The 26,602-nt window shown below is 39.3% G+C and overlaps 1 protein-coding gene across 3 annotated transcripts in view; it reads left to right on the top strand.

The window, feature by feature from the left end:
• Positions 1–3,811: 3,811 nt before the first annotated feature.
• The window catches only part of PIR (pirin), a 112,234-nt gene continuing 89,443 nt past the window's right edge, over positions 3,812–26,602 (top strand). Inside the window, exons 1-3 of one of the 3 annotated variants that reach the window (XM_025372529.1) lie at positions 3,812–4,217; positions 6,092–6,239; positions 18,221–18,313. In XM_025372529.1, coding sequence (XP_025228314.1) covers positions 6,144–6,239; positions 18,221–18,313 — 189 coding nt within the window. In that variant the 5' untranslated portion in view covers positions 3,812–4,217; positions 6,092–6,143. Of the gene's footprint in view, positions 4,252–6,091; positions 6,240–18,220; positions 18,314–26,602 lie in introns of all 3 variants that reach the window. The other 2 variants (XM_025372530.1, XM_025372531.1) reach the window with 2 other exon arrangements.

The raw sequence follows: 26,602 nt of genomic DNA, 5'->3' as shown, positions 1-26,602 counted from the left end.
CATGTATTCCTTCTGGTGCTAAAATAATCTGCTTGAAAGCTGGGATCTGATGTGAATTATTCACACTTACTAGAATTGAAGATTAACATGCCACCTCTCCTAAGGGTGCTTGCATATCAAACCTCAGGTTCAGTGTCAGAACGAACTGCCCTGTTTTTTATGAAAGGAAATGGGTGAGTAGGAGGTGGAGGTAGACACAAAAATGTTTGTTGTTTCTTTTTGTTATCACCTATGTCCTGTCCTGTCACCCATGAAAGCTTTACATAGACTGTTGGCATTTTGTCAATCTTACTCCTATTTTTCTAGTGGAAGGTAAGTATTTGTGGTCTACATGGAGTTGGCGAACTATGAGCTCCATGAGTTTTTGTGAATAAAATTTATTGGAACACAGCCACTATTCCTGCCCCACGGCCTTTGCATTGATGGTACCCTCTACTTGGCAAACTGTCAAGTGTTGTCTATGTCTGCTTTCAGTCTACAATGGCAGAGTTGAGTAGTTGAGACAGAGATTGTATGCTCACAAAGTCTTAAATACTTACTATCTGGCCCTCACAGAAATAAATCACCAACTCATACTCTGGAAGCATCCTGCCAGCTTTGGAAGTGATCTTGCAACTTGGAATTTAGTTTAACAGCTCAATTCAACAGAGAGTCACTTCATTTACTGTGTACAAGGTGCTAGAGTTGGAAGCAAAGAAAGTAGACAAAGGGGTATAATGTTTTGGAATCCTTCTAGTCCTGATTCCCACGGTGACTCAAATTATATTTTTCCTAAGATTGTGTCATGAAACATTTCAAAATATAGAAAAGTTAAAAAAAAAGTCAAAGCACCAATACACCACCATCTGGATTCTACAATTAACATTTTGCTGTATTTGCTTTGTCATATATCAATCCATTTATCCATCTCTCTATTCATCTACTAGTTCACTTTGTTGTCATTTCTATTATTACTGCTGCTATTGTTATTTTTTGGTGCATTCAAAGAAGTTGCAGACATCAGTACACTTAATCCATAAACACTTCAATGTACATAACATTAGAGGTTGTTATTCAAATTAGTTTTTAATTTTTACTCCAATACTGTGATCTCGAAAGCAGTCTTCATTCAGCCAGAAGACAGAACTTTACAAAAGTTGAACACTGAGAAACGTTATCAGGGTAATTGAGGTAAGTATCAGGGGAATCATTCACCTAAATTTCTCCAGTTTCCTGGTTCAGAGATGAATTGGCCTTTCAGGCCTGAGACTATTTTGCTTGTGATGGATTCTAAGAAAGTTCTGCGGCTCCAATGAAAGGGTCATAAGCTTTTTTTTCCCTGAGACACTGCCAAAAACCCAAGGAAAAGATAGAGAAAAACACAATTATGAGTTTCATGCAACAGCTGATCACATGTAGCTTCTGGTTGAGAGCACCGGTCAATGGAACAGACCATGCTGTGCAGAATGCTCTCATGAGGGTGGATATGGGAGTCAGGCGTACTCATCTTTTCTGAATATCTCTGGATGTCTTCAACCAGCTAGTGTATTTATGGCCTTCGTAAACTAGCATTTACAAAATAATCAGTCCTTGACTTGGAGCCAATTGATTTCCTGGGTTCAATGAGTCTGAGTCTTTAATATGGAATATTTCAGAGACATTTGTCGTCTAATGAATAGCAGCTACACTGTCCTACACAAAATCTACAAGAAAGAATTTGTGAGTTGATGGTTCGAAGAAGAAAGGAACAAAAATAATGAAGTGTCTAAGATGTCCATGTACTTTTGTTTTTTTTAATTTTTGAGATGGAGTTTCACTCTTGTTGCCCAGGCTGGAGTGCAGTGGCATGACCTCAGCTCACTGCAACCTCCGCCTCCCGGGTTCAAGCGATTATCCTGCCTCAGTCTCCTGAGTAGCTGGGATTAGAGGCATGAGCCACCACGCCTGGCTAATTTTGTACTTTTAGTAGAGACAGGGTTTCTCCATTTTGGTCAGGCTGGTCTCGAGCTCCAGACCTCAGGTGATCTGCCTGCCTTGGCCTCCCAAAGTGCTGGGATTACAGGAGTGAGCCACCACGCCTGGCCCCATGTACTTCTATAATATGTATCTTTGAAAAGAAATTCAGTAAGTTTTACAGAGGAGGAAAATGAAATTCTTGAATAAAAAAGAAAAAAGTCAAAGTGCGTCAATAATGTGGTTGTCTTTAAAGATTATAATGGTGTTATTTGGAATCATTTAGGGGAGGTTTTGTTCATTGTCATATCAGCATGAGTTTTCTTTATGCTTCCAAGATTCCAAAGGTGATCAACAGTCCATCTACACACTCATATATTTAGCCGCCTGCTCCACATCTTGATCTGGATGTCAATGACAGTGTGAAAAGTGCTCAAAGCTTCATATACAGGGTGACATTTCTCATCTCAAAACAGGACTCTGTTACAGTGAAACATTATACGCCCTATGTTCATTTGTAAGAATTCTTCCCTCTCTCACCTTTGTTTCTCCTCATTTTAAGTCTTCTACCGTTTTAGACTTGTTCTTTTTTTTTTTTTTTTTTTTTTTCCTGCAGGGGCCTGTAAATGGAATTCCTGCATCGCTCTAACTATGCACACCCTTGGACTTAGCTTTTACCTGTAACCGGCTTCTGAGAGACAAAGAGGAGAAACCTTCACTCCTAGTATACCTATTACAGCTGCAGAGGTGGAGGAGACAGTTGCGGAACTAGTTACAATGATGATAAGAAACAATACTTTGTTATTCCATAGCACTTTTAATGTTCATGTGTATTATCTCAGCTAGCCTTGAACCGCCTAAGTAAGGTGATGAGGACGGGTTTAAGCCCCACTGATATTTTAAAAGCCCAGAGAAAAGTGTTTGTTCCTCTACTAACCTGTTCTTTTAGAGCAGGGATCTGCATATTAAGCCTGCAGCCAAAATGAGTAGGTAGCCCACTACCTATTTTTGTATAGCCAGAGGGCTAAGAATGGTTTTTACATTTTAAGTGGTTTTACATTTTAAGATCAAAAGAAGGATAATATTTCATGACAAGTAAAAATTATATGAACTCAAAATTGTATGAATTTTATGAATTTAAATTTCCATACTCATAACTAAATTTTTATTGAACTACAGCCACATTCATTTATTTACATGCTATCTATGGCTGCTTTCTTGCTACAAACGCAAACTGGAGAATGTACCTGGCCTGCAAAGTGAAAGTATTTACTATCTGGCCCTTCACAAACAAAGTTTGCCAACCTTATTTTAGGGACACCACTGTCTTTCCTTTCTCAAAACCAGGCAATGAGCCTTCTGGTGTTTAGAGAACAGAAACTGCAGCTATGCCTGTACCACTGGTTGATAATCCTAGTAATGAACTAGATCCCCTCACTGGCTTGTGCCAGCTCCTCATTCTTCTGGGAAAACTCTCCAACGCCGGCCCACTGTTTTCCAACAACATACAAATTCTTAACCCATTATCTCCCCATTAGAGTGTGCCTTCTCTTCAGGCAGGAATAAAGACGTATAGCTGCCCGTCCCCACCCCCGCACTCCCTTTCCCGCAATTCTAACTGACAAACAGCAGGCAACTTATCTATGGAACAAACGATTCTGTAGTGCTTAGAATGTGACAGGCTCGTTTAATTCTCATTGCAGCCCTATGAGGCTGGCACTATTATCATCACCATCCTCATTTTATAGAGTAGGAACCAGAGGCACAGACAGGCTGAGCCACCTGTCCCAGGTCCTGCCAAGTGGTGCCTCCCAGCGGTGGAGGCAGCACTGGAATCCGTGCCGCCAAGCTCCTCGGGTTGGGTGACATGGAGATTCCCGTTAAAAACAGATTTCCCACAAGACCGATTGGAGCACCGATCGGAGCACCTGTCCGGGCCACACATTTCCTCCTGGAACACAGCAAGTGCCCCCTAAATTACCCGATTCAGCATCTCTTCCTGGCACGAGAGGCAGGGAGGCCAAAGGGCCGCCAAGTTGGCCTGGGAGAGGCGTAGGGCGGAGCGAGAGTGGAGTGACATTCCCTAGGGCGGAGCCTCAGGGCCCTAGAGACCAAGAGACTCCCGCCTCCCTCCTCCCGCCTCCTCTAGGCCGTCGGCCGCCAAGTGCTGAGTCACGGTGAGGCGACTGGACCCGCACTCTCTTAACCTGCCCTGCCTGCACTCGCTCGCGGCGGCTCTTCGCGTCCCCCGCCGCCGCTAAGGCTCCAGGTGCCGCTACCGCTGCGTGAGTACCTGGGGCCCCTGCAGGGGCCCACTAGGTGAGGGAATGCTGGCGATCAGTTTGCAAAAGCCTGCCTTCCCCAACCCGCTTTAGACTCCTAAGGGAGATAACAAGAGATACTTAAATTGTACTACGGAATTTGGTGAAAATGGTAGACGGCTTTTCTTTCTGCAAAGCACTGAGATCTAAGTACTTCATCAGTTGTTCACATGCATACAATTTAATTGTAGGAGTCTGGAAGGACCCAGACATAATCTAGATGGGGATAAAGATACTTTCTTGTTGCTTTGGTGTAGGTGATGACCGGCCTGTACTGCTTTGAGTATTAAGCTCATTTCTGCGCCCTACATTCCATCACCCAATAAATATTTATTGATTACTATTCAGGGAGGATACATTTTAGGGTAGGCCTTGACTAAGTGGAGAGTATTGTGGAGTAGAGCCCTTCTGAGTAACAGCAGCTAACATTCTCATAGCACTAACTGCACCCCTTTGGGGAAGGCAGTCTTATCATTCCATTTTACAGATAAAACTGAGCCACAGAGAACCTCAGGTCACACAGCTGGTATGTGGTGAAGCTGAGATGCAAACCTAGGCTGTCTGGTTCCAGAGTCTGCTTTTTGCCAAAACACCTCTCTTCCTTTCAGTAGGAATCCTTGAAGAAATTGGGTACATTTCACTTGAAAAAAAGATTTAAGGGATTGGGGGTACTGTCTGCAAACACTTGAAGTGGAAAAGGGATTGATTATATTCCTTCTGGGATAGTCCATTAGAACCTACACCTCACAAGAGGAAAAGACTTTTGAATAACAAACACTCGCTATAGGTAAGTTCGGAAATATGAGATACATTGCCAAGAGCAGCTGGTCCATGACTTGCCTATGCTCTAGAAGACTTCATAAGTAAGTTGAAAGATTTCTTGCCCAAAATGTTGGCCCTGAACTTCAGGAATAGATGGGTCTTTGAATTCAATGACCCCCGAAGATCCCTTTTAATGCCAAGATCTTCAGCATGTTCTGGTAAGAGTTAGGGACCTCTTTGTTTTTCTGCGTGTTCCCTAAGGTGCCACACAAACCTCCCATCTGTCAGCCTCATTGGTAGCAACTACCTCATGGGTGCTACCAGTGAGGCTGACAGATGAGTGGCACTGGGGAAGGGATGGGACATCGAGAGAATTCAGTGAAGTAAGAAAGATAGAAGTGTTCATTGGAGGTTTTTAGTAAGTGGCCAACAGAGCTGCTAAAGTCATGCTTCACTTAACGATGGGGATATGTTCTGAGAAATGCATTGTTAGGTGATTTTGTCATTGTGCACACATCTTAGAGTGCACTTAGACAAACCTAGATGGTATAACCTAGGTGTGTAGTAGGATATGTGGTATAGCCTGTTATTCCTAGGCTGCAAATCCATACAGCATGTTCCTGTACTGAATACTGAGGCAACTGCAACACCATGGTGAGCATTTGTGTATCTAAACATACCTAAACATAGAAAAGATACAGTAAAAATACGCCATTATAGTCTTATGGGACTACTGTCATACATACAGTCCATTTATTGTTGACTGTGTAATGTTGACCTAAATGTCATTATACGGCAGACACATGACTGTATTGCTAACCTTTGCACAAGATGACTGTAGGATTACATGAGATAATTGCAAATAATTGGTGGGGTACTGGGCACCTAGTAGGTATGCATACATGTTCACCATCATTATGGTTGTTTTAAATCACCTAACCCAGGCCCTGCACATAGTAAGACATCAACAAATTGTAGCTGCTACTATTTTGTGCATCTAATCTTAATATCATTTATTTTGTAGTCCTTGGATGTTCCCTCCTTTATGACTTCTTTTTTTGTTGTCCTTCCTTTAGCCCTCCATCCTCTACAGCTCAACATCAGAACACTCTCTTTTTAGACTCCCATATGGGGTCCTCCAAGAAAGTTACTCTCTCAGTGCTCAGCCGGGAGCAGTCGGAAGGGGTTGGAGCGAGGGTCCGGAGAAGCATTGGCCGACCCGAGGTATGCTAGTTGGGTGGCCGCTCCTTGTTTTCTTTTCAGAAGGGACTGGTGGGATGTTGATGGTGATTTGGGAAGAGGGGACCAAGATAGTCATGAGCTGGCCTGTGGGGTGCATAAGTGCAAACTTTAAAGTCTGCAGTCGGGGGGCCTATGCAAACCAGCCCCAGCCCAAAGGGGGTTTCTGTAATGTGAATACAGAGGTCTTGGGCAGAAGGTGCAGCTGAGCTTCAGGAAGTGTCTCTGCTTTTCTCTGCACACGGGCGTGCCACCCTGGGCTGACGTGCTATCTGCCTCAGCATGCGTATCGCCAAACATGCCCACCACACAGCCCCTAAATTTATTTGCCCACACTTCAAAGAACCAGGGAGTAACTCTGATTCTCAATTCCAAATTCCCAGTAGAGGGAATCTGATTGGTTCATCATAGGTCAGGTCTCCACTCCTGGCTAATCTGCCGTTGCCAAGGATTTAGATTCATTGAGAGACTGCTGGGACCCAACTTGTAGACCTCTGGTGAGGGACACGTGTAGATGGGTGTAGCTCTCAGAGAAGGTGATTATAGATTAGGTAGATGTCTTTCAACTTTAGAGAATGTTTTCATTTGAATATGGGAAATTTGGGATTTGTAGGGGAAATAAGCCTTATATACACAGAAAGGTATCAGATGGTGGTCATAGCCCAGGGAATATAGCCCCTAGTACCATATCAGATCCTCAAAATATTTTCTAATAGAAGAAATACATTACAGAGATGGATTCCATTTTGAAAAGTGAGACTGGTTTGTCTCTCTTCTTAAATTCTACTCTGATAATTTTAATGCTACTTTGTTGCTCAACCTAAGCTTTAAAAGGGTTACTTTCTCAACTTTTCGATCTCTGAAATGTTATTTATAGGGTTTTAAAAAACTCCTGGCCTTCCTCAATGAGTGCTGACCTACATTTTTGATGGGTTCAATATTTTTTAGTTATGTTTTAAACTGACAAATAAAAATTGTATATATTTATGATATACAAAATGATGTTTTGATAGGTGTCTATATTGTGGGATGGCTAAATCAAGCTAATTAACATATTCATTACCTCACATACTTTTTTTTTGTGATGACAGCACTTAAAGTCTCTCTTAGTCAATTTCAAGTATACATTGTTATTAACTATAGTCACCATTTTGTGCAATGAATCTCTTGAACTCATTCCTCCCGACTGAAATTTTGCATCCTTTGACCAACATCTCTCCTTCCATATCCTCCCATCCCCTAGCCGGGGTAACCACCATTCTACTCTCTGCTTCTATGAGTTTGATTTTTTTAGATTTTGCATATGAGTGAGATCATGCAGTAATTGTCTTTCTGTGCCTGGCTTATTTCACCTAGCGTAATGTTGATTGGCCACTAAGGGAGAGGAAAAACTGTCAATACAACTCTCCATCAGCCCCATCAGGCCATTTCTCTTTCCAATTAGCTTCCTATTTACACCTGAATGTCTTTTGAGGTCCATCAAACAGAGTTTTCTGAAAACAAGATTATTCTAATTACCTGCAAACAAGATTATTCTAATGGCTAAATGCACAGGGAGTGTTGGGCAGATGCGGATGGAGGTGGTATCATATTCTACTAGGCTACATCACCAACAGAACAATTGGAAAGAATTTTGGGGCCCCAAAGACACCTGTTAGTTAGCCATTATTATATATTGAGGGTAGCTAACACTTTAATTAGCCCATCTGTCAGGAACACATCTCCTGAGAATTTTATTGTTTTTGTCCTGTGAATCCCTTTGGCAGTTTGATGAAACCTTTGGCAGTTTGATGAAACCTATTAATTTCTTCTGAAAGCAATGTTTTAAAATACATAAAATACATAGAATTACTAAAAGAAAATACATATGATTACCAAGGAAAACTTTTATACTGAAACATGGTTAGGAACAATTTAAAAAACATTTGGTGGCAGTTCTAGTAACTCCTGAATTTCAAAGCTGTGAAGAACATGAACAATATTTTGATATATCTACTAACAACTGTAGTGTGATATGAAAATAACTTTGATTTCAATTGGTGACAAAGTCACAGGTACTGGTAATTTACTGTGGTGCATTGACTACATTCATAATTGAAGTTAAATTTCAGTCTGGAGATGACAGTGATGGTTGCACAATGTAAATATATTTAATGCCACAAAACTGTACTCTTGAAATGGTTAAAATGCTAAATTTTATGTTATGTATATTTTACCACAATAAAAAAAAAACAGAAAAAAAATTAGTAGAGGTTAGTGACAATAAAGGTGTAATTTTTTAGCAGTCCAAGTTTACAGCCCTTCTGAGTTCTATCAGTGGTGCCAGGTAAGAGTCCATGGCTGATAACTTATGCTTTAAATATCCCCATATTTTACTGATTCAGGTCTCCTGTACCCCAGGAATGACTCTACCTTAAGGAAAAATACATGGATAGGAATCATTCCTAATCTCATCAGCCTGGTTTAATTACTATTGAGACAAAGGGTCTTTGTGTTTGTTTCCGTATAATTGTATATTTTACATCATGGGATTATATAGAATAAACAATTTTGTGTTCCAATGTTTTTTTATTTAACAATGGTAGTGTAAGGACTTCCTATGTTATTATAAATTCCTCATAAACATCATTTTAATAGTTATGCCTTTTCCTGTGTATAAGCATAGCATTATTCTCTTACTCGTGAATCTATTTTTGACCATTTAGATTGCTGCCATATTATTTTTGCACTCTACATACTACCAACTTGCCAGAAAGGTGGACTCGCTAACCCTCCCATCAGCAGAGAATGAAAGCATCTGTGTAACATCAAGAGGTTACTTTTCTTTCTTTCGGTTTTTTTTTCTTTTCTTTTCTTTTCTTTTCTTTTCTTTTCTTTTTTTTTTTTTTGAGACGGAGTTTCACTCTTGTTGCCCAGGCTGGAATGCAATGGCGTGATCTCAGCTCACCGCAGCCTCCGCCTCCCTGGTTCAAGCCATTCTCCTGCCTCAGCCTCCCGAGTCGCTGGGATTACAGGCATGCGCCACCACGCCCGGCTAATTTTGTATTGTTAGTACAGACGGGGTTTCTCCATGTTGGTCAGGCTGGTCTCAAACGCCCAACTTCAGGTGATCCACCCACTTCGGCCTCCCAAAATGCTGGGATTACAGGCATGAGCCACAGCGCCCGACCAACAGGTTATTTTTCAAACTCTGCACCAAAGCTTCTGTCTCTAAAGAAATATGTCATAAACTTTGGACCCAGAGCTATTTTAGCTTAGTATCTACAACAGTGCTCAATATTCACAGCCGCAAGTGTTTTGACTCCTTTGACTGCAAATGTGGAGATAGAAGAGGAATTTACAGTGCTCTCACTGAGCCTTTCTGTGATTTAACAACAAGGAAGACATGGAGTTGTGCTGGCCCACACCCTTCATCACAGTTATACATGGGCCAGGCTAGCCAGATTGGAATTTGAATGGCTGAGTAGCATAGGTGCTAGGGAGTGGCTCCTCTGTGCTCCCAGCAGGAGGGAAATCCACTACTCATCTGCACTTGCCTCTGTGCCCACTCCTGCTACCAGACACTCCTCGGTGGAATGTGATTCTCCGTGGGTCACTCTTATTTTTATTTTGTTAATGAAGAATTTCAATCATCATAGAAAAGTGGAGAAATGGTATGATGAATCTCCATGTTCCTTGCATCCACAATGATCAACTCATGGCAATCTTATTTCATCTATATTATCATCCCTTTCTCCCCTCAAAGTATTTTGAAAAGAACTCCAGCCATTATTTTATTTCATTTATAAATATTTCAATTTGTATCTCTAAAAGATAACTTGAAAAAAAAACACTACAATCTCATTATCACACTTTACAAAAATTTTAAAAATCCCTTAATATCATCAAATAGCCTTGACGAATCTTGGTCTTCACTGATTTAGCCTCTGTAGAAGGTGCTTTTCATTATCAAGGTCTCTAGATATTGAGTCAAGGAAGTGGGCCATAGCGTCACAGCTCAAGTCCATTCGAGGCTATATCTAGATCTCAGTCTAGGATATGTGCTGCGGTTTCCTTCTGCCTTCTCATTGTTATCCCCAGGTTCCAGTCTGGAGGCCAAGTACCCAGAAGGTAGCCGGAGGTGTTGGAGTCTATCTTGAGGAGCCTGTTACTTCAGCTGCTGCCATATTGTCTTGACGCAGGCTGACCTAGAATCTCCTGATTCTTGGCTACTACCACAGGCATTATTGCCCTTATATCAGTTAGGATTAGGTTCAACTGTGTGTAACAGAAAGCATCCTCCAAAAACAATGATGTACATAAGTAAATTTGTTTGTTTCTCTTTTGTAAAGTGCCAAAATAGGCACTCCAGGGTGGTCTTCCACTCTTATCAGGGATCTGTGTTCATTCTATCTTAGGTCATAATTCTTAGTACATTCTTAGTGCATCATCTTATAGTCCAAGACAGCTGTTAGGGAAATGGCAACCATTTACCCTCTGTCACAGAAGGAGGAAGAGGGGAAGGGCAAAATGATACTCATCTGCTGTCCATCCTCCTCTTATAAGGAATTTTCCTAAAAGTTCCACCCTGCAACTTCTACATTGTAGCTAGATTCAATCATATGGACACAACTAGCTACAAGAGAGGCCATGGACCTAACACAAGTACCTCTCAGTATATTGTAGCGTACCTTTTATGTAGACAGAATTATTGTAAGTTCAGTGGAGCATCGTAAAAAAGCATAGCATCGGCCCCATCCTCAAGGAACTATTATTCTTGGTAGTTACTTCCAGTGCTTCCTGATGTAAATAAAATGCCAGGCTTTATTATGGGAGTACCACATGCCTGAGGGTGGTGGCCGCAAGTTTTGATTGACCTTCTCTTTTTTTTTTTTTGAGACAGAGTCTTACTCTGTCTCCCTTCGCTCACTGTAACCTCTGCCTCCTGGGTTCAAGCGATTCTAGTGCCTTAGCCACCACGCCTGGCTAATTTTTGTATTTTTAGTAGAGACAGGGTTTCACTATGTTGGCCAGGCTGGTCTCGAACTCACAGTCTCAAGCGATCCATCTGCCTTGGCCTCCCAAAGTGCTGGGATTATAGGCATGGGCCACTGCGCCGGGCCTGATTGGCCTTAAGAGACTAAAAGAGGTAGATTGGAAGCTGCCACTTGAATTCAGCAGCTAAAGGACTTAGAACTATTTGAATGAAAAGAAATTCTCATGTAATTCAAAAACATTAAAAGATTGTCAATTTGATATGTAGAGAGAGAAAGATGTGAATGAATTGGGGACTTAGTGAAAACATTTTAGAAAATCGGAGTTTTATAAATTAGGTCTTGTCTATAGATAACACATGTTTATTTTACATGCTATTGAATTCTTGCTAAATGTTTAGAGAATGTGAGGAAGTTTGATGAGGACTAATACCCAGTACTGCAAATAACACTTTAGTATGACAGTCTAATGCAAGATATTCTTACTTTTTTGAGGGAAAGTGTGTCTTACACATATCTCCAATTTTCTGGCAAGATAATCAATTCATCCCTCTGACTCTTACCTCAATCAGCCCCCTAACTTCTTCAGTCTCTTTCTTGTGCTGGCTTTCTTCCTATGTGTGTTCATATTTCATTGATTGGTGACCAGAAGGATCAAATGGGCAATAAATATGACAAATAGTACTGATTTGGTCTGAATTTATGTGTCTTCCCTACTCCAAACCTAACACCCAATATGACGGTATTAGGAGGGGAGGCCTCTGGGAGGTGTTAGGTCATGAGGGCAGAACCCTCAGGAATGGGATTAATGCCCTTATAAATGAGACCCCAGAGAGCGAGCTGGCTCCTTCCGCCATGTGGGGACACAGCTAGAAGGCACTCTGTCTGAACCAGAAAGTTGGCCCCTCACCAGACACCAAATTTGTTGGTGCTTTTATCTTGGACTTCTTAGCCTCCAGAACTGTGGGAAATAAATTTCAGTTGTTTATAATCCAACCAGTTTATAGTATTATGTTATAGCAACTCAAACAGACTAAGACAGAAAATTGGCACTGAAATTGTCCATTGTCTTGAACAATAGGTCCTGGTTTCTGTTTTGATGTCTGACAAAGCTCCTTATTAAATGGTGAAATGGTCATTTGGCCACAACCTTGGTATTTTCTCCTGAACATGTTTCTCATTCTTTATAATATGGGTAGGCTGAAAATTTTTCCAAATCTTTAAGTTCTGCTTCTCTTTTGATTAACAGTTCTGCCTTTAAATTATTTCTCTCTTCTTTCATTTTTCTATATGCCATCAAGAGTAACCCGGTCCCTCAACGCTTTGTGCACAAACAGCATCAGCTAAACATCCAATTTCATTGCTTACAGGTTCTACCTTCCACAAAACACTAGGATATGAACACAGATCAGTCAAGTCATTTTGCCACTTTATAACAAGGGTAATCTTTCCTTCAGTTTTCAATAACATATTTCTGTCTAAGATCTCATCAGAATGGCCTTTACTGTCCATATTTCTACCAACAATCTATTCAGGATTACTTAGATATTCTTTAAGAAGATTGAGGCTTGGCACAGTGGCTCATGCCTGTAATCCTAGCACTTTGGGAGGCTGAGGTGGGTGGATCACTTGAGCTCAGGAGTTTGAGACTAGCCTGGGCAACATGGTGAAACCTCGTCTCTAAAAAAAATACAAAAATTATCTGGGCATGTTGGCTGGCACCTGTAGTCCCAGCTACTTGGGGCGCTGAGGCGGGCGCATTGCTTGAGCCCAGGAAACGGAGGTTGCAGTGAGTCGAGATCATGCCACCACACTCCAACACGGGCAACACAATGAGACCCTGTCTCAAAAAAAAAAAAAAAAAAAAAAAGAAAAGAAAAATAAAAAAAGAAAAGAAAAGAAAATTGAGACTCTTTCTACAGCCCTCTTCTTTTCTTTCTGGGCCCTCACCAGAATTGCTTTTAATGGTTCATTCACAGCAATGTAGGCTTTTGCTAGCATGACTTCAAGACTTCTAGCCACTATAAAGTTTAAGCAGTTCCAAGGCTACTTCCAGTTTTAGGTATTCATTACAGCAGTGCTCCAAGTTCTTGATAACAATGAATAAACTGCTGTTCTGTGGGTGGTGGATGGTGATAAGGGTAGGACTAAAAAGAGAGAACCTTTTGTTCTTCACAGTTTATTTGACAGCAGGGCATATTTACTCATTTAAACTTTTTGATACAAAGAAGCAATAAGTATTTCTTTATCTCGTCTCTACCCATATTTTAATAGAACCACAACAACATAGAATTTAAAAGTTATCTTAGAGCTCCAAACACTTTGTTTGTACCCGGGGAAGTGATGGCTGTGATATTTATAGGACTGGTGCAGTATAACAGATTCTACCCATCTATGTAGAACCTACAGTGCTTTGGGCACAGACCAGGTGTGCTACATTCATTGTTTTCAATCCTTATAATCTTCCAAGGTATATATTATCATGTGAGGAGAAAGCAATGTATAATAAGGTATGAGAATTCTCAACCTCTCCTCCTACCAATCCCGTTTCTGTTCCTGGACTTTTAATAAGCCGATGTGGAATAATGAATGACAAGACTGAAAGGAAACAAATTTGCTTGGTTGATTTTCACTGGAAAGGGCAGAGATTTACTAGTGGAAGAGAAAAGAGTAAATACAGAAGGTGAGAGGAGAGAAGGAGAAAAGGAAAGAGGTGTCTGCAGATGGTTTGAAGTGATTTGAAGAGTTAGAGTGACAAAAAATGGAATCATGGGAGACAGATGTATACATGGAGAGGGGTAAGAGGGATTTTAAACATATATTTAAATTGAAGCCTCTTTTGGTGTTTTTGAGAGGATTCAATAAACAATTTGAATTTATTTTCAATTACTTTGAAATATTGGACTGGATGAAACACCAGGTTGAGATAGGCTACAAAGTGCCCCAGCTTTATATGGGTTGCAGTCCACATTTTCAAATGAAGAAATTGAGAATTGGTTAGGTTAAAAAACTTGCAGTAGCTTGTTGAATTTATATATTATATATAATATAAATATATTTTATATTATTTTTAAAATATTATATTATTTTAAAAAATAATATATTATATATTATATATAATATATAATTTTATAATAATATATAATTATAAAATTATATATTATATATATTATTATATATAATTATATATTATATATTATATATATAATTTATATATAATGTATGACATATATCATATATAATTTATATATAATGTATAATATATATCATATATAATTTATATATAATATATAATATATATCATATATAATTTATATATAATATATAATATATATGTTATGTATATGAATGTGCATGTTTTTTCATAGAAAGTTAAAATAAGAAAGATAAAACCAGAGACAGACAGTTTCATACTTTCATTTCTAGTAGTATGACAGAGTAGACATCCTGAAATAAATAACTTAAAAATTAATTAGCTGAGCTGCCAAGAGGTTGGTGAAACTCAGAGTATAAAAACAATAAGAAAGAAAGAAAAAATGGAAAATCTGAAGTTTCATAGCCATAATGGTAATCGAATGAATATTTTAAAAGTTCATAACAAAGACAACAGGACCAGAAGATTTTACAGACAAATTTTACAAAATATTTAAGGTGTAAGTAATTCTAATAATGCACGAACTCTCCAGGGGATGAAATCTAAGGAAGTGCTCCTCAAATCACTTCATGAAGCTGACATTGCCTTGCTATCGGGACCAGACAAGGACAGCTAATGAAAGAATAACTACATCATATTTATGAAAATGTTTGCAAGAATCATAGAAAATTAACCAACCAAATACAACAATGTATTAAAAGACAATATATCATGATCAAGTTTGGATTATCTGAAGAGAGCAAATTTGGTTTAATGTTAGAAAGTCTATTTGTATATTTTATTAAAATTAAGAGGTTAAAGGAGAAAAAAATCATGTAAGTGTCTCAATAGTGTGGAAAAGGCATTCAACAGAATTCAACATCCATTCATGTTTTTAAAAAACAACAACTTGGTAAACTAGAAGTACAAGGGAAACTCTTTAACCTTATGAAGGGAATTTATAAAACACCTGCATTAAACAACCAGATTACCAATAAAAGTTTATAAAGCAATCTATGTAAAATCAGGGAGAAGACAAGGATGTCTACCACCACCATTTCTACTCAAGACTGTTATAGAGATGCTCACTTGTAAAAATGCAAGGAAAAGAAATAGAAAATATAAGGATTGAAAATAAAAAAAAATCCCTTCTTATTTGCTAATGAGCGTTGGTTGAAATATTACTACCAAATATTCACTCCTTCTCTATAATAGGATTTTACACCCACATCCATTTTTAGGTACATTATCCATGAGACACATAGGGAGGGATTAAGGGCCCTCCTCCCTGACTTTGGGCTTGGCCATGTCACATGCTTTGACCAATGGAATGTATTAATGTGATTGTGAATGGTTGACCTGACTTGCTTTTTACTCCTGCCCTTGGCTGTGAGAACATAATGCCCTTCATAGGGGCCACTGTTTCAGCTGGAGTCCCAGAGTGAGAAGACATGTCAAGACCAGCCAGGCCCATACAAGCCCAGAGAAATTGCAGTCTGCCACGGCTTTAATCCAATGCAAGACAAAAATTTTTTTGTGAACTATTAAGCAAAAGCTTATTGATAAATACACTGGTGATATGAACATCTAAAAAGAAAACCCAAAAGAAACTACAGATGAATCATTAAAATTAATAAGAGGCAGGGTTCAAAAATCGCCTAGCACGTTTCTAATTTCCAGCAGCAAACTGTTCAAAATATAATGTGCAAATGATGCTTGTAGTAGAATTCCATTAAAAATACCAGTTAGCTAGAAAAATAATTTTTAAATATATGTAAGACCTTTATGGAGAAAATTGCAAATCCTTATTGAAATATGTTTAAAGACCTAAATAAATGGGGATAACCATGGTTCTATTGAGGAAACATTGAGGAAAACTCAATATTATATAAATGTCAGTTCTTCACAAATTGATCGATAGATTAAAACCAATTCCAATCAAATGTTCAAAATTTTTCTTCATAGAATTTGATAAATTTTCTAAAATTTATGCAAAATAACGTGGTCAAGAATAAGCAAGACAATAACAAACATGGATGACAGCCAGATATGTTTCTACCTCTCATTTGAGCTTGAGATTGATCTTTAGTTGCCTGCTAGCCTTTGCATAATATAATGTGCACTCAATATTAATAGTTCTATTTATACAGATAACATTTATATGGATATATCAAATTCAGTGTGACTAATGAAGTCACCATAGCTATTTCAAGGTAGCTTCTTCCATTATGTTCTTTAAGTGCTGAATGGCCCTACCATCTTCCCAGACACCATAGTTAAAAATTTGGGAGTCAGTTAATGCTCTTCCTTTTTGTCTCATAAATATCTACCCAGTCACTCAACCACTCTCCATCACTACTGCCATTGCCTTAGTTCTGGCCTTTGCCTTTGCTCAGACTATTTGAGATAAACTTCTAGATATTCTTTGTTTCCTGTCTTCCTTTACCAAGCCATCTTCCATAGAGTGATCCTTCTAAATCTGATCATATCAAACTCTGATGAAAACTCCCATAACCTTCAGGATAAAATCCAAACTCCTTTAGGATTTCTCCTCCATCATCTGCCCATGTATCTCATAATTCCATATGCATCTTTTGCCCCAACAGATTAGTTTCCCTTAGCTCTTTAAGCATGCCAAGCTGATTTTCTGCTTTTCTACCTGTAATATCTTTCCTTCTCCTTTTCTCCCATCTACTTGATTAACTCAACCATGTACTTCAAGACAGAGATTAAGTGTCATATTCCTGAGTTTTCTGACCTTCTCTGATCCCATCCCACTCTCATATTTGTAAAATTGTCTTCCTCCAAAGCATTTATCATCTTGTTGCAATAATTGATTTTCTAGTCTGTTCCCCTGTAAGATTATGAATCTGTTTAGGATACAGAATACATCTTGTTTGTACTTGACTATTTATATCTTAGATGATTATGAAATGTTTGTCCCTTTTTGTGCTTCTCATGAAATGTCAACTCTCTAACACAATCTGTGAATCCTTGTGTGTATGTGTGTGTATTAGTCCGTTTTCATGCTGCTGATAAAGACATACCTGAAACTGGGCAATTTACAAAAGAAAGAGGTTTAACTGGACTCAAACAGCTCCACGTGGCTGGGGAGGCCTCACATTCATGGTGGAAGGCAAGGAGGAGCAAGTCACATCTTACACGGATGGCAGCAGGCAAAAAAAGAGAGCTTGTGCCGAGAAACTCCCATTTTTAAAACCATCAGATCCTGTGAGACCCATTCACTATCACAAGAACAGCACAGGAAAGACCCATCCCCATGTTTCAGTCATCTCCCACTGAGTTGCTCCCACAACACATGGGAATTATGGGAGCTACAAGACGAGATTTGGGTGGGGACACGGAACCAAACCATATCAGTGTGTATAAGAAGTTCTTCCTGGCCGGGCGCGGTGGCTCAAGCCTGTAATCCCAGCACTTTGGGAGGCCGAGACGGGCGGATCACGAGGTCAGGAGATCGAGACCATCCTGGCTAACACGGCGAAACCCCGTCTCTACTAAAAAATACAAAAAACTAGCTAGGCAAGGTGGCGGGTGCCTGTAGTCCCAGCTACTTGCGAGGCTGAGGCAGGAGAATGGCGTAAACCCCAGAGGCGGAGCTTGCAGTGAGCTGAGATCCGGCCACTGCACTCCAGCCTGGGCGACAGAGCGAGACTCCGTCTCAAAAAAAAAAAAAAAAAAAAAAAAAAAAGTTCTTCCTGAAAGCAATTTTCATTGTAAAAAGTTGCTCATTGGCTATGTAGTTTTCAGTGAGGCTTGCTAGATCTGTTCATAAATGTAGCTCTTGGTAGTATGGCTTAAAAGACATACCTAATCTGCAAATTTTGCTTTTATTTCAGTTAAAAAATCTGGATCCATTTTTACTATTTGATGAATTTAAAGGAGGTAGACCAGGAGGATTTCCTGATCATCCACATCGAGGTTTTGAAACAGTAAGTACAATAATTTGATTGCAGAAGTGTGTATTTTGAAACATGCCTCTTTCTTCTAATAGAAAATTCAATTTTAAAAGCAATAAATAATGGGCTAAAAATTCATTTATAAGTTGCAGGCTATTTTACATAAGATATACTCAAATTTAAATATTTACTGTTTTTAGGATTCTTTGAATTTATGCCACCAAAAACATTCCTATTTGAGCAGTTAATAAATTGGCTTATTAAAATATTTTTATAATTAAAATAATGTATTGGGGATAGAATAAACTATTTGTGATTAAAATACTTTTATATAGAAAACCTGTTTCTAATCATGCCACTGCCTGGCAGTCTGGGCAACAGAGTGAGACCTTGTCTTAGAAAAAAAAAGAAAGAGGCCGGGCGCGGTGGCTCAAGCCTGTAATCCCAGCACTTTGGGAGGCCGAGGCAGGTGGATCACAAGGTCAGGAGATCGAGACTATCCTGGCTAACATGGTGAAACCCCGTCTCTACTAAAAATACAAAAAACTAGCCGGGCGCGGTAGCGGGCGCCTTTAGTCCCAGCTACTCGGGAGGCTGAGGCGGGAGAATGGCGTGAACCCGGGGGGCGGAGCTTGCAGTGAGCCGAGATCGCGCCACTGCACTCTAGCCTGGGAGACACAGTGAGACTCCGTCTCAAAAAAAAAAAAAAAAAAAAAAAAAGAAAAAAAAAGAAAGAAAAAGAAAAAACATGTTTCTATCTTATTTCTACACAAGAATGTTCAGATGTGTGTAACCTCCTGTAATATTATAAACTCCAAAAGACAATCCAAGAAGTATATGAGTATTTATACTAACTTCTAAGGAATTATAGAATCAAGGGGCCTGAATATAACATAGCCTAAAAATTAGGATTTTAAGGACATACATATACATTTACTAGTTTAATTGCAAAATTTAGAGATTCTACTGAACACTTAATGTTCAGTTTTAGTTAGATACAGAAATAAAAATGTGTAACATAATATTGTGGCACTTTCAAAGATTCTCACTGTCCACACACATATATTCTGTGGAAGCTCAGGGATAGTTACTTCCTAGTTACAATGTTTAGCCATCTACTCACGAGAACAACCTGTATTCCTAGGGAAGAGACCAGGGCTTGTTAAAGGCTCAGTGTGTTTGTAAAGCCAATTAGTGAATGAGTAAATATTTATTGAAGGCTAGTGATATGCAGGCGTTGGTGTAGGGTGATCTTTTGTATGTTAGGGTGTGTTGAGTGTTGGGAAAGTGTGGGCAGAAGGCAGATGGAGGGAGGCTAAAGAAGGGTGAGGCATGATCCCTGCTTGCCTCCTATGCAGTCTAGTTAAGGAGGTTAAAGATGTTTGGGAAAGAGGGCACCACCACAGTGTAAAAGGATAATGAAGCAAGAAGTTTCTGGAAGTAGGATCAGGATAGTTGAACTCTTTTCCCTTCCTCATTTAGCCATTCGCCTTCCAGTTCCCTTCTCTGCTAACATGTTGAAGGGGCTGTGGCTTGCTTTGCAGCAGTAATGGAAGCCATTCCTTTCACCTACCCTACACTCGTGCTGGATTCTGACTCTGTTCCTGGAAAATGTCTCCACTCTGTGCTCCTGCTCGAGCTGCTTCTTGTTCACTCCATCCCATAGCTCCACTTACCACCTTACTAATCCTTCAAGGTCTTTTCGGGTATCACCATCTCCATCAAGTTTTGCAGACAATCCCAAGAGGATGCACTTTCTCCTTCATTTGGTCCTCATCGCATTATATTTTTACCAGTCTCATGCACATTATGCCTTTTTGATGACCTTGATTGTATACTCTCTGTCTTGCATTAGAATTAGGGATTGCCTCAACCTCCCCTCACATACCCAAGAGGACCATGAAATCATTCTCTGTGTTCTCTATGTGGAGATACTCAGTAACTACCAGCTGAATTTAAGTGAATAATAAAAAGTTGAAGACAATGAATATATATTTGAGATGGAGTCTCGCTCCATTGCCCAGGTTGGAGCGCAGTGGCGCCATCTCAGCTCACTGCAAGCTCTGCCTCCTGGGTTCAGGCCATTCTCCTGCCTCAGCCTCCCGAGTAGCTGGGACTACAGGCACCCACCACCACGCCTGGCTAATTTTTTTTGTATTTTTAGTAGAGACGAGGTCTCACCGTGTTAGGTAGGATGGTCTCAATCTCCTGACCTCGTGATCCGCCCACCTCGGCCTCCCAAAGTGCTGGGATTACAGGTGTGAGCCACTGCGCCCGGCCGACAATGAATATATTAAATAAAATGAATGATTAAATAGATTACTTTCATTTCCATTATGCAAAATGCTTTCTGGGGGGGAATGCTTTATAAATTATAAGGTACTCAGCTTTAAGCAACTCCCTGAAGGAGTGTAGCTGTAGAATATTGGTGTTTGTCTCTTTTGATTAAGAATTTTCCTTAAAACTGTAACTGTAATTATTTGTCAGTTCATTTACTTGCTAAAATGTATTGGTAACCCCCAAATCAGTACTTGTGGTGCTTTTGTGGTAATTCGTGGACATGTGAAAGTGGCAAAAATTTGAGCTGCCCGCCGCACACGTTCCCAGCTGAGGCTGAATGAAGCAATGCTCTTTTTTTCTTGTTTTACAAGAAAGTGTCCTTTCACAGTATGCTTAGTGCCACTTTTTCCACACTTTCGTGCTTTGTGTGGGTAATTTCACTGTTTAAAATGGCTCCCACACACAATGCACTAATGCTATCTAGTGTTCCTAAATGTAAGGAGACTGAGATGTGCCTTACGGAGAAAATATGTGTATTAGATAAACTTTATTCAGGTATGAGTTGTAACACTGTTGGCCTAGAGTTCAGTGTTAATTAATCAACAATATCTGTTAAATAAGGTGGCTTTAAAGAGAAAGACACATAAAACAAAGTCATGTATTGATCAACTGAGCAAAATATTGTGACCAGAGGCTTGAAGGAACACAATCCTGTATTTATCCTAGGAGCAATGGTCTAGTGTTCTCTAATTCAGTGATCATGGCAACTATGTAGAACATTTTTCTGTAAAAAATGATGAGAATCAACTGTATCAGTTTTCCCCAGGAGTGTAGGTAAGCCAGAGACTCACGTGGTAAGCCATTATCTCTTAATGTGAGCTTTAAAAGTCTGAAATTTAAAGCCAGGCCCACTTGTAGTCTCTCATTACCTCCCTGGAGCATTTTCTAAATTATGCAGGCTTGTAAATTTTGAAAATGCTGACTAGGATAAAGAACAAATTTAGGATCACCTGTGATGTTAGCGCACCATCCAGAAATAGCTATTGTTTTTGTTTTGATATATTTTCGTTCAGTACTTTTTTTTCTGGTACCACGCTATTTATGTTTTGCATCTTTTTGTTAGCTTAGTATTATGCCGTAAGCATTTAAAAATATTATTTAAAAAACAATTTTAATGGCCTCATTAAGCATCTGCCATGATGGTTGTACCAACTGCTATTACCGCAGTGCTGTGTTCTGAAGGTTCCTGTTTTCCCTCAACATCACCAACATCAATGTATTTATTTGACTTTTCTTACCTTTGCCATTTTTACAAGTGAAAAATAATGCTTTATGATAGTTTCAATTTATAGAATAGTATTTTCCACATTTCTTCGATCTCTTATTTGAGCGAGGTTGATTTTCTTTTCATTGTAAAACATTCATTCACCATATATATTTAATATTCTTGGCTTTTTTTTTTTTCCTGCCGGGTTGCTGGTATTCTTTTCATTATTTTATAGAAGCTCTTCACATATTAAGGAAGTCAGATCATTTTCAGTGACAGGAATTGCAATAGTGTTTGAGGGATTGGGCTTGTTTTGTAAGCCTCCAAAGGTAAACTTTTGAATACAAAGCATAGATACAAAATAGAAGGAAGAACTCTGTAACAATTAGTTATGCAAAGATAGAGTAACTAATATAAGCATGCACTGCAGCAACATAAGCGTGTACTGAATGGTCACATACTTGATGTGTTGTCAGGATCAACGTCCTCAAAATAGTTAGTGATGTGCTGGAGCTCACATTTATTTATTTTTTAATAAAAAAGAAATTTTACTAACACATGAGTATAAAATGTAACTAATATACATATTTTGAGCGCACACTCACATTTATTTTAACTGATTGAAGAAATGTGGAAAATATTATTCTATAAAATTCTCATTATCTCAGGTGTGACCCATGAACCAGCAGTGTTATCATTTGTAGCCTCAGTCTCCACTTCAGAGTTCTGAGTCAGAATCTACATTCCTACATCATCAAATGATTGATATACACATTACAATTTGAGAAATGCTGGCCTAGATCTTCCAAGTCAGAAATACGATTCTATAAGTAAGAGAGAGATCCCAATTTTACTGAGTTAATGGCTAATCCATTTTTAAACTTAACTCTTAGGTTTGAATAGCTATATATTTTTTATTAACAATTTGCCTGAAAATTGAGAAGGCATACTGTAGGGAAGAGGCACAGCTGGTGGTCACAAGACAAAAGGAGAAATGCATTCAGTTTTTCCTACCAGGAGTTTGTTTTCTGGGGAGGATTGTTTTTCAAAAGGCCTGAGTGGTAAAGGGTGAAATAGTTTTGCATTTACCCTGTTTCTGGTCAGGCCTGATATTGTGATTTGTTTAGGGCAACTTTAGATATCAGAAACAAAGAACAATCAGAGACATGGGAAAGTCCTGCTAAAGTTTAGCTCAAAAAAGGAGGTACTTACAGATCAGACTCCGTTGATGAACCTCTCACCTACCCTAGGAAGAAACATGTCTTGTGCCTTTTAAAATCATCCTTAAATGATAGCCTCTGGAGTTTTCAGGTTTTAGCACTGAAAGGCTCCTGTCCCCAGGAACCTCTCATTCCTTAGCAAACTGAGATGATTGGTCACTCCTGTTTAATTAAGCTTAAGAACGATCAGGAGAAAACCATCCTGCCTGCTTTTCAGGGATATTTTAGGATGACCTTGTCTACTGTGTTCTCAATTAGGCTGAGAAGTGTTTTTAAAGTGTTTTCACTACAAGCCTCAGCAAGTTCTTTGATTTTGTTCACGAGAACAAAACCACCTTGTTTCCAAGGGTGTGCCCATCAGAAAATCCACGCTCATATTTACTGGTTGGTAGCCGACAGTGTTTGCATGCAATGCCTGAACAATACCCAGGAGAGGAAGGGAAAGGTCCTGATGATTCACACCTAAAACTTATGACCGGATTCAAACCTCCCACCTCCCACATAGCCTGTATTTTTTCTAGCTTGCTGTGCACCACTTTCAAAAGCAAACTCTACCATCAAGGCTGAAAAAAAAGACTTGATTAAATTCAACATCCATTTTGGAAAACTGGGGAAGGATACTTTTTCAATATCATAAAGACTCTCTATTGTTCAGGGAGCATCTTTTGTTATATTTAACACTGAGATATTAATTATATTCCTATTAATATGAAAAAGAAGACAAGACTGTCTACCAGTACCATCACAGTTTAATATTGTTCTGGAAACTCTGAAGCTGTTAATAAGAGTTACAGTGTTGGAAAGGAGGAGAAAAATTATTTGTAGGTAATAAAATAATAATAAAACTCACAGTGGCTTAATGTGGTTTTGGTTGGTGATATGGTTGGAGGAGGAAGGAAGGCTCAGGATTTGCCCTGAAGTTGTGATTACAGCGAAGCACACAAATCTTAGCATATATATTCATTTGGCATGATTTGAGAGTGAAGGTAACAGATATAAGAAGGAAGCTGGCTGGGCACGGTGGCTCACGCCTGTAATCCCAACACTTTGGGAGACCGAGGCGGGCGGATCACGAGGTCAGGAGATCGAGACCATCCTACCTAACACGGTGAGACCCCCCCCCCCCCACTAAATATACAAAAAATTAGCTGGGCGAGGTGGCGGGCGCGTGTAGTCCCAGCTACTCGGGAGGCTGAGGCAGGAGAATGGCGTGAACCCGGGAGGCGGAGCTTGCAGTGAGCTGAGATCCGGCCACTGCACTCCAGCCTGGGCGGCAGAGCGAGACTCCGTCTCAAAAAAAAAAAGAAGGAAGCTACTCTCAAGACACCCCTTGGCACCACTGTACTAAGAATGTCAACCAAAACCTATTAGTAAATGGCTGGATATAAAATAAGTATGTAAAAATCAATAATTCTCCTGCTTAAAAGCAATAATCAGATGTAATGGGGGGGTGTTAAAACGAACTAAATATGACCTGAGAAGGACTCTGTATTTCTATAGTTGAGTCCTTGTGGAGGCACCGTAACCTAAGTTAATAGGTAGACAAGATTGAAAACCTAACTTAAGAGTATGTGCCTGTAACAATAGCTGGGTCTTGGCTGATCCCAGCAGCCATACTTCAACCACTCATATACTGCTGAGTGTTCAAACAAGGCAAACGCTTGTTTAAACCAATCCAGCTGTTTCTGTACCTCACTTCCGATTTCTGTACGTCACTTTCCTTTTGTTGTCTATACATTTGTTCTGACCACGTGGCATCCCTGGAGTCTCTCTGAATCTGCTGTGATTCTGGGGGCTGCCAGATCTGCTAATCATTTATTTTTCTTGGTCCATAAACTCTGTTAAATTTAATTTGTCCAAAGTTTTCTTTTAACAGGGGAAAGCATCGTACTCATAATGGCCGTAAGAACCCAATATAATTCCCTAGAAAAAAGTTATTCTCCTTTAACCCAGTAATCCTACTTCTATTAATCTATTTCTGGGAAAAATCCAAAGTAAGAAGAAAGGCTTATTAACAAATGTTTATTCTAGTACAATTTTTAAAAAATAAAAAAGAGAGGCTGGGCACGGTGGCTCACGCCTGTAATCCCAGCACTTTGGGAGGCCGAGGTGGGCGGATCATGAGGTCAGGAATTCGAGACCAGCCTGGCTAACATAGTGAAACCCCGTCTCTACTAAAAATACAAAAATTAGCTGGGCGTGGTGGCAGGCGCCTGTAATCCCAGTTACTTGGGAGGCTGAGGCAGGAGAATCGTTTGAACCCGGGAGGTGGAGGTTGCAGTGAGCTGAGATTGCGCCATTGCACTCCACCCTGGGCAACAAGCAAGACTCTGTCTCAAAAATAAATAAATAAAAAATAAAAAATGAATTATTCAAAATAGTAGAGGAGTAATTACATATCTAGAAATTATCTACAAGAAAATTATTATATATTTGAAAGATGGAATGTTATGCAGCATTATCTATAGAGACAAATATTGTAGCCAATTTAAATATTCATCAATCATAAACTGTTTAGATTGTTTTTTCTTAACCAGCACAACTAGTGACTTTTTGGGTGCATAATTCTTTGCTATGGGGGGCTGTTCCATGCATTGCAGGATGTTTAGCAGCGTCCTTGGCCTCTACCCCCTCGGTGCCAATTGCATCTGCCTACACCTAGTTGTGACAATAAAAAAAGTCTCCAGACATTGTCAACTGTCCTCTGGGGGTGTGAGAGAGGGCAAAATCACCCCTGGCTGAGAACCAGTAGTTTAAATACATGTGTCCAATAGCATGGCTTACAGTCATTAAGGAGAGTGACATGGCTTGATAGTCCTAATATAGAGCAATCTTGATGATATTTGGAAAGTGACAGAGGCAAGGTGCAGAATTCTTGTGGCATAGTGTAGCATTTATATAAAAAGCAAAAACTATGCCTTTTTTCTTTTTTAAATGACTTATTACCAAGTTTATTGTGGGGAAGATGGATTATTATAATAAATGATTATTTCTACAGACTACCCTGATGCAAATCAAATAAAATTACAAAATACATGTTATAGTACCCAAAGAAGATGGTGTTTAGAGAGAAAATGAACACATCATAACAGGTACAAATATGTATTTACAAAGCTTTTTAAAAAGTAGTGGTTTATATTATATTTATAGGATTGTACAGCCATCACTGCTGATTCCAGAACACTTTCATCTGCCCAGAAAGTAAACCTGAACTCATTATCAGTCTTTTCTCATTCTTCCTTCCTCCAGCTCCTAGGAACCACACTTTCTGTCTCTACTTATTTGTCTATTCTATTTCATATAAAAGGAATCATATGGTATGTGGCCTTTTGTGTTTGGTCTCTTTCACTTAGCATAATGTTTTCAAGGTTCATTCACTTTGTAGCATATATATATTTTTATATGCCTGACTAATATTCTGTTGTATAGATATTCTATTGTATGGATAGACCACATTTTGTTATCCAGTCATCCACTGGTGGACACTTGAGTTGTTTCCATTTACACCTTTATTCATGGACTTGCCTGGATTATCTCTGAAAGGACCCTCAAGAA

Source organism: Theropithecus gelada, chromosome X (genome assembly GCF_003255815.1).
Source record: "Theropithecus gelada isolate Dixy chromosome X, Tgel_1.0, whole genome shotgun sequence".
In the NCBI taxonomy this organism is placed as follows: Eukaryota; Metazoa; Chordata; class Mammalia; order Primates; family Cercopithecidae; genus Theropithecus; species Theropithecus gelada.
This window is presented reverse-complemented; position numbering and strand designations above follow the sequence as displayed.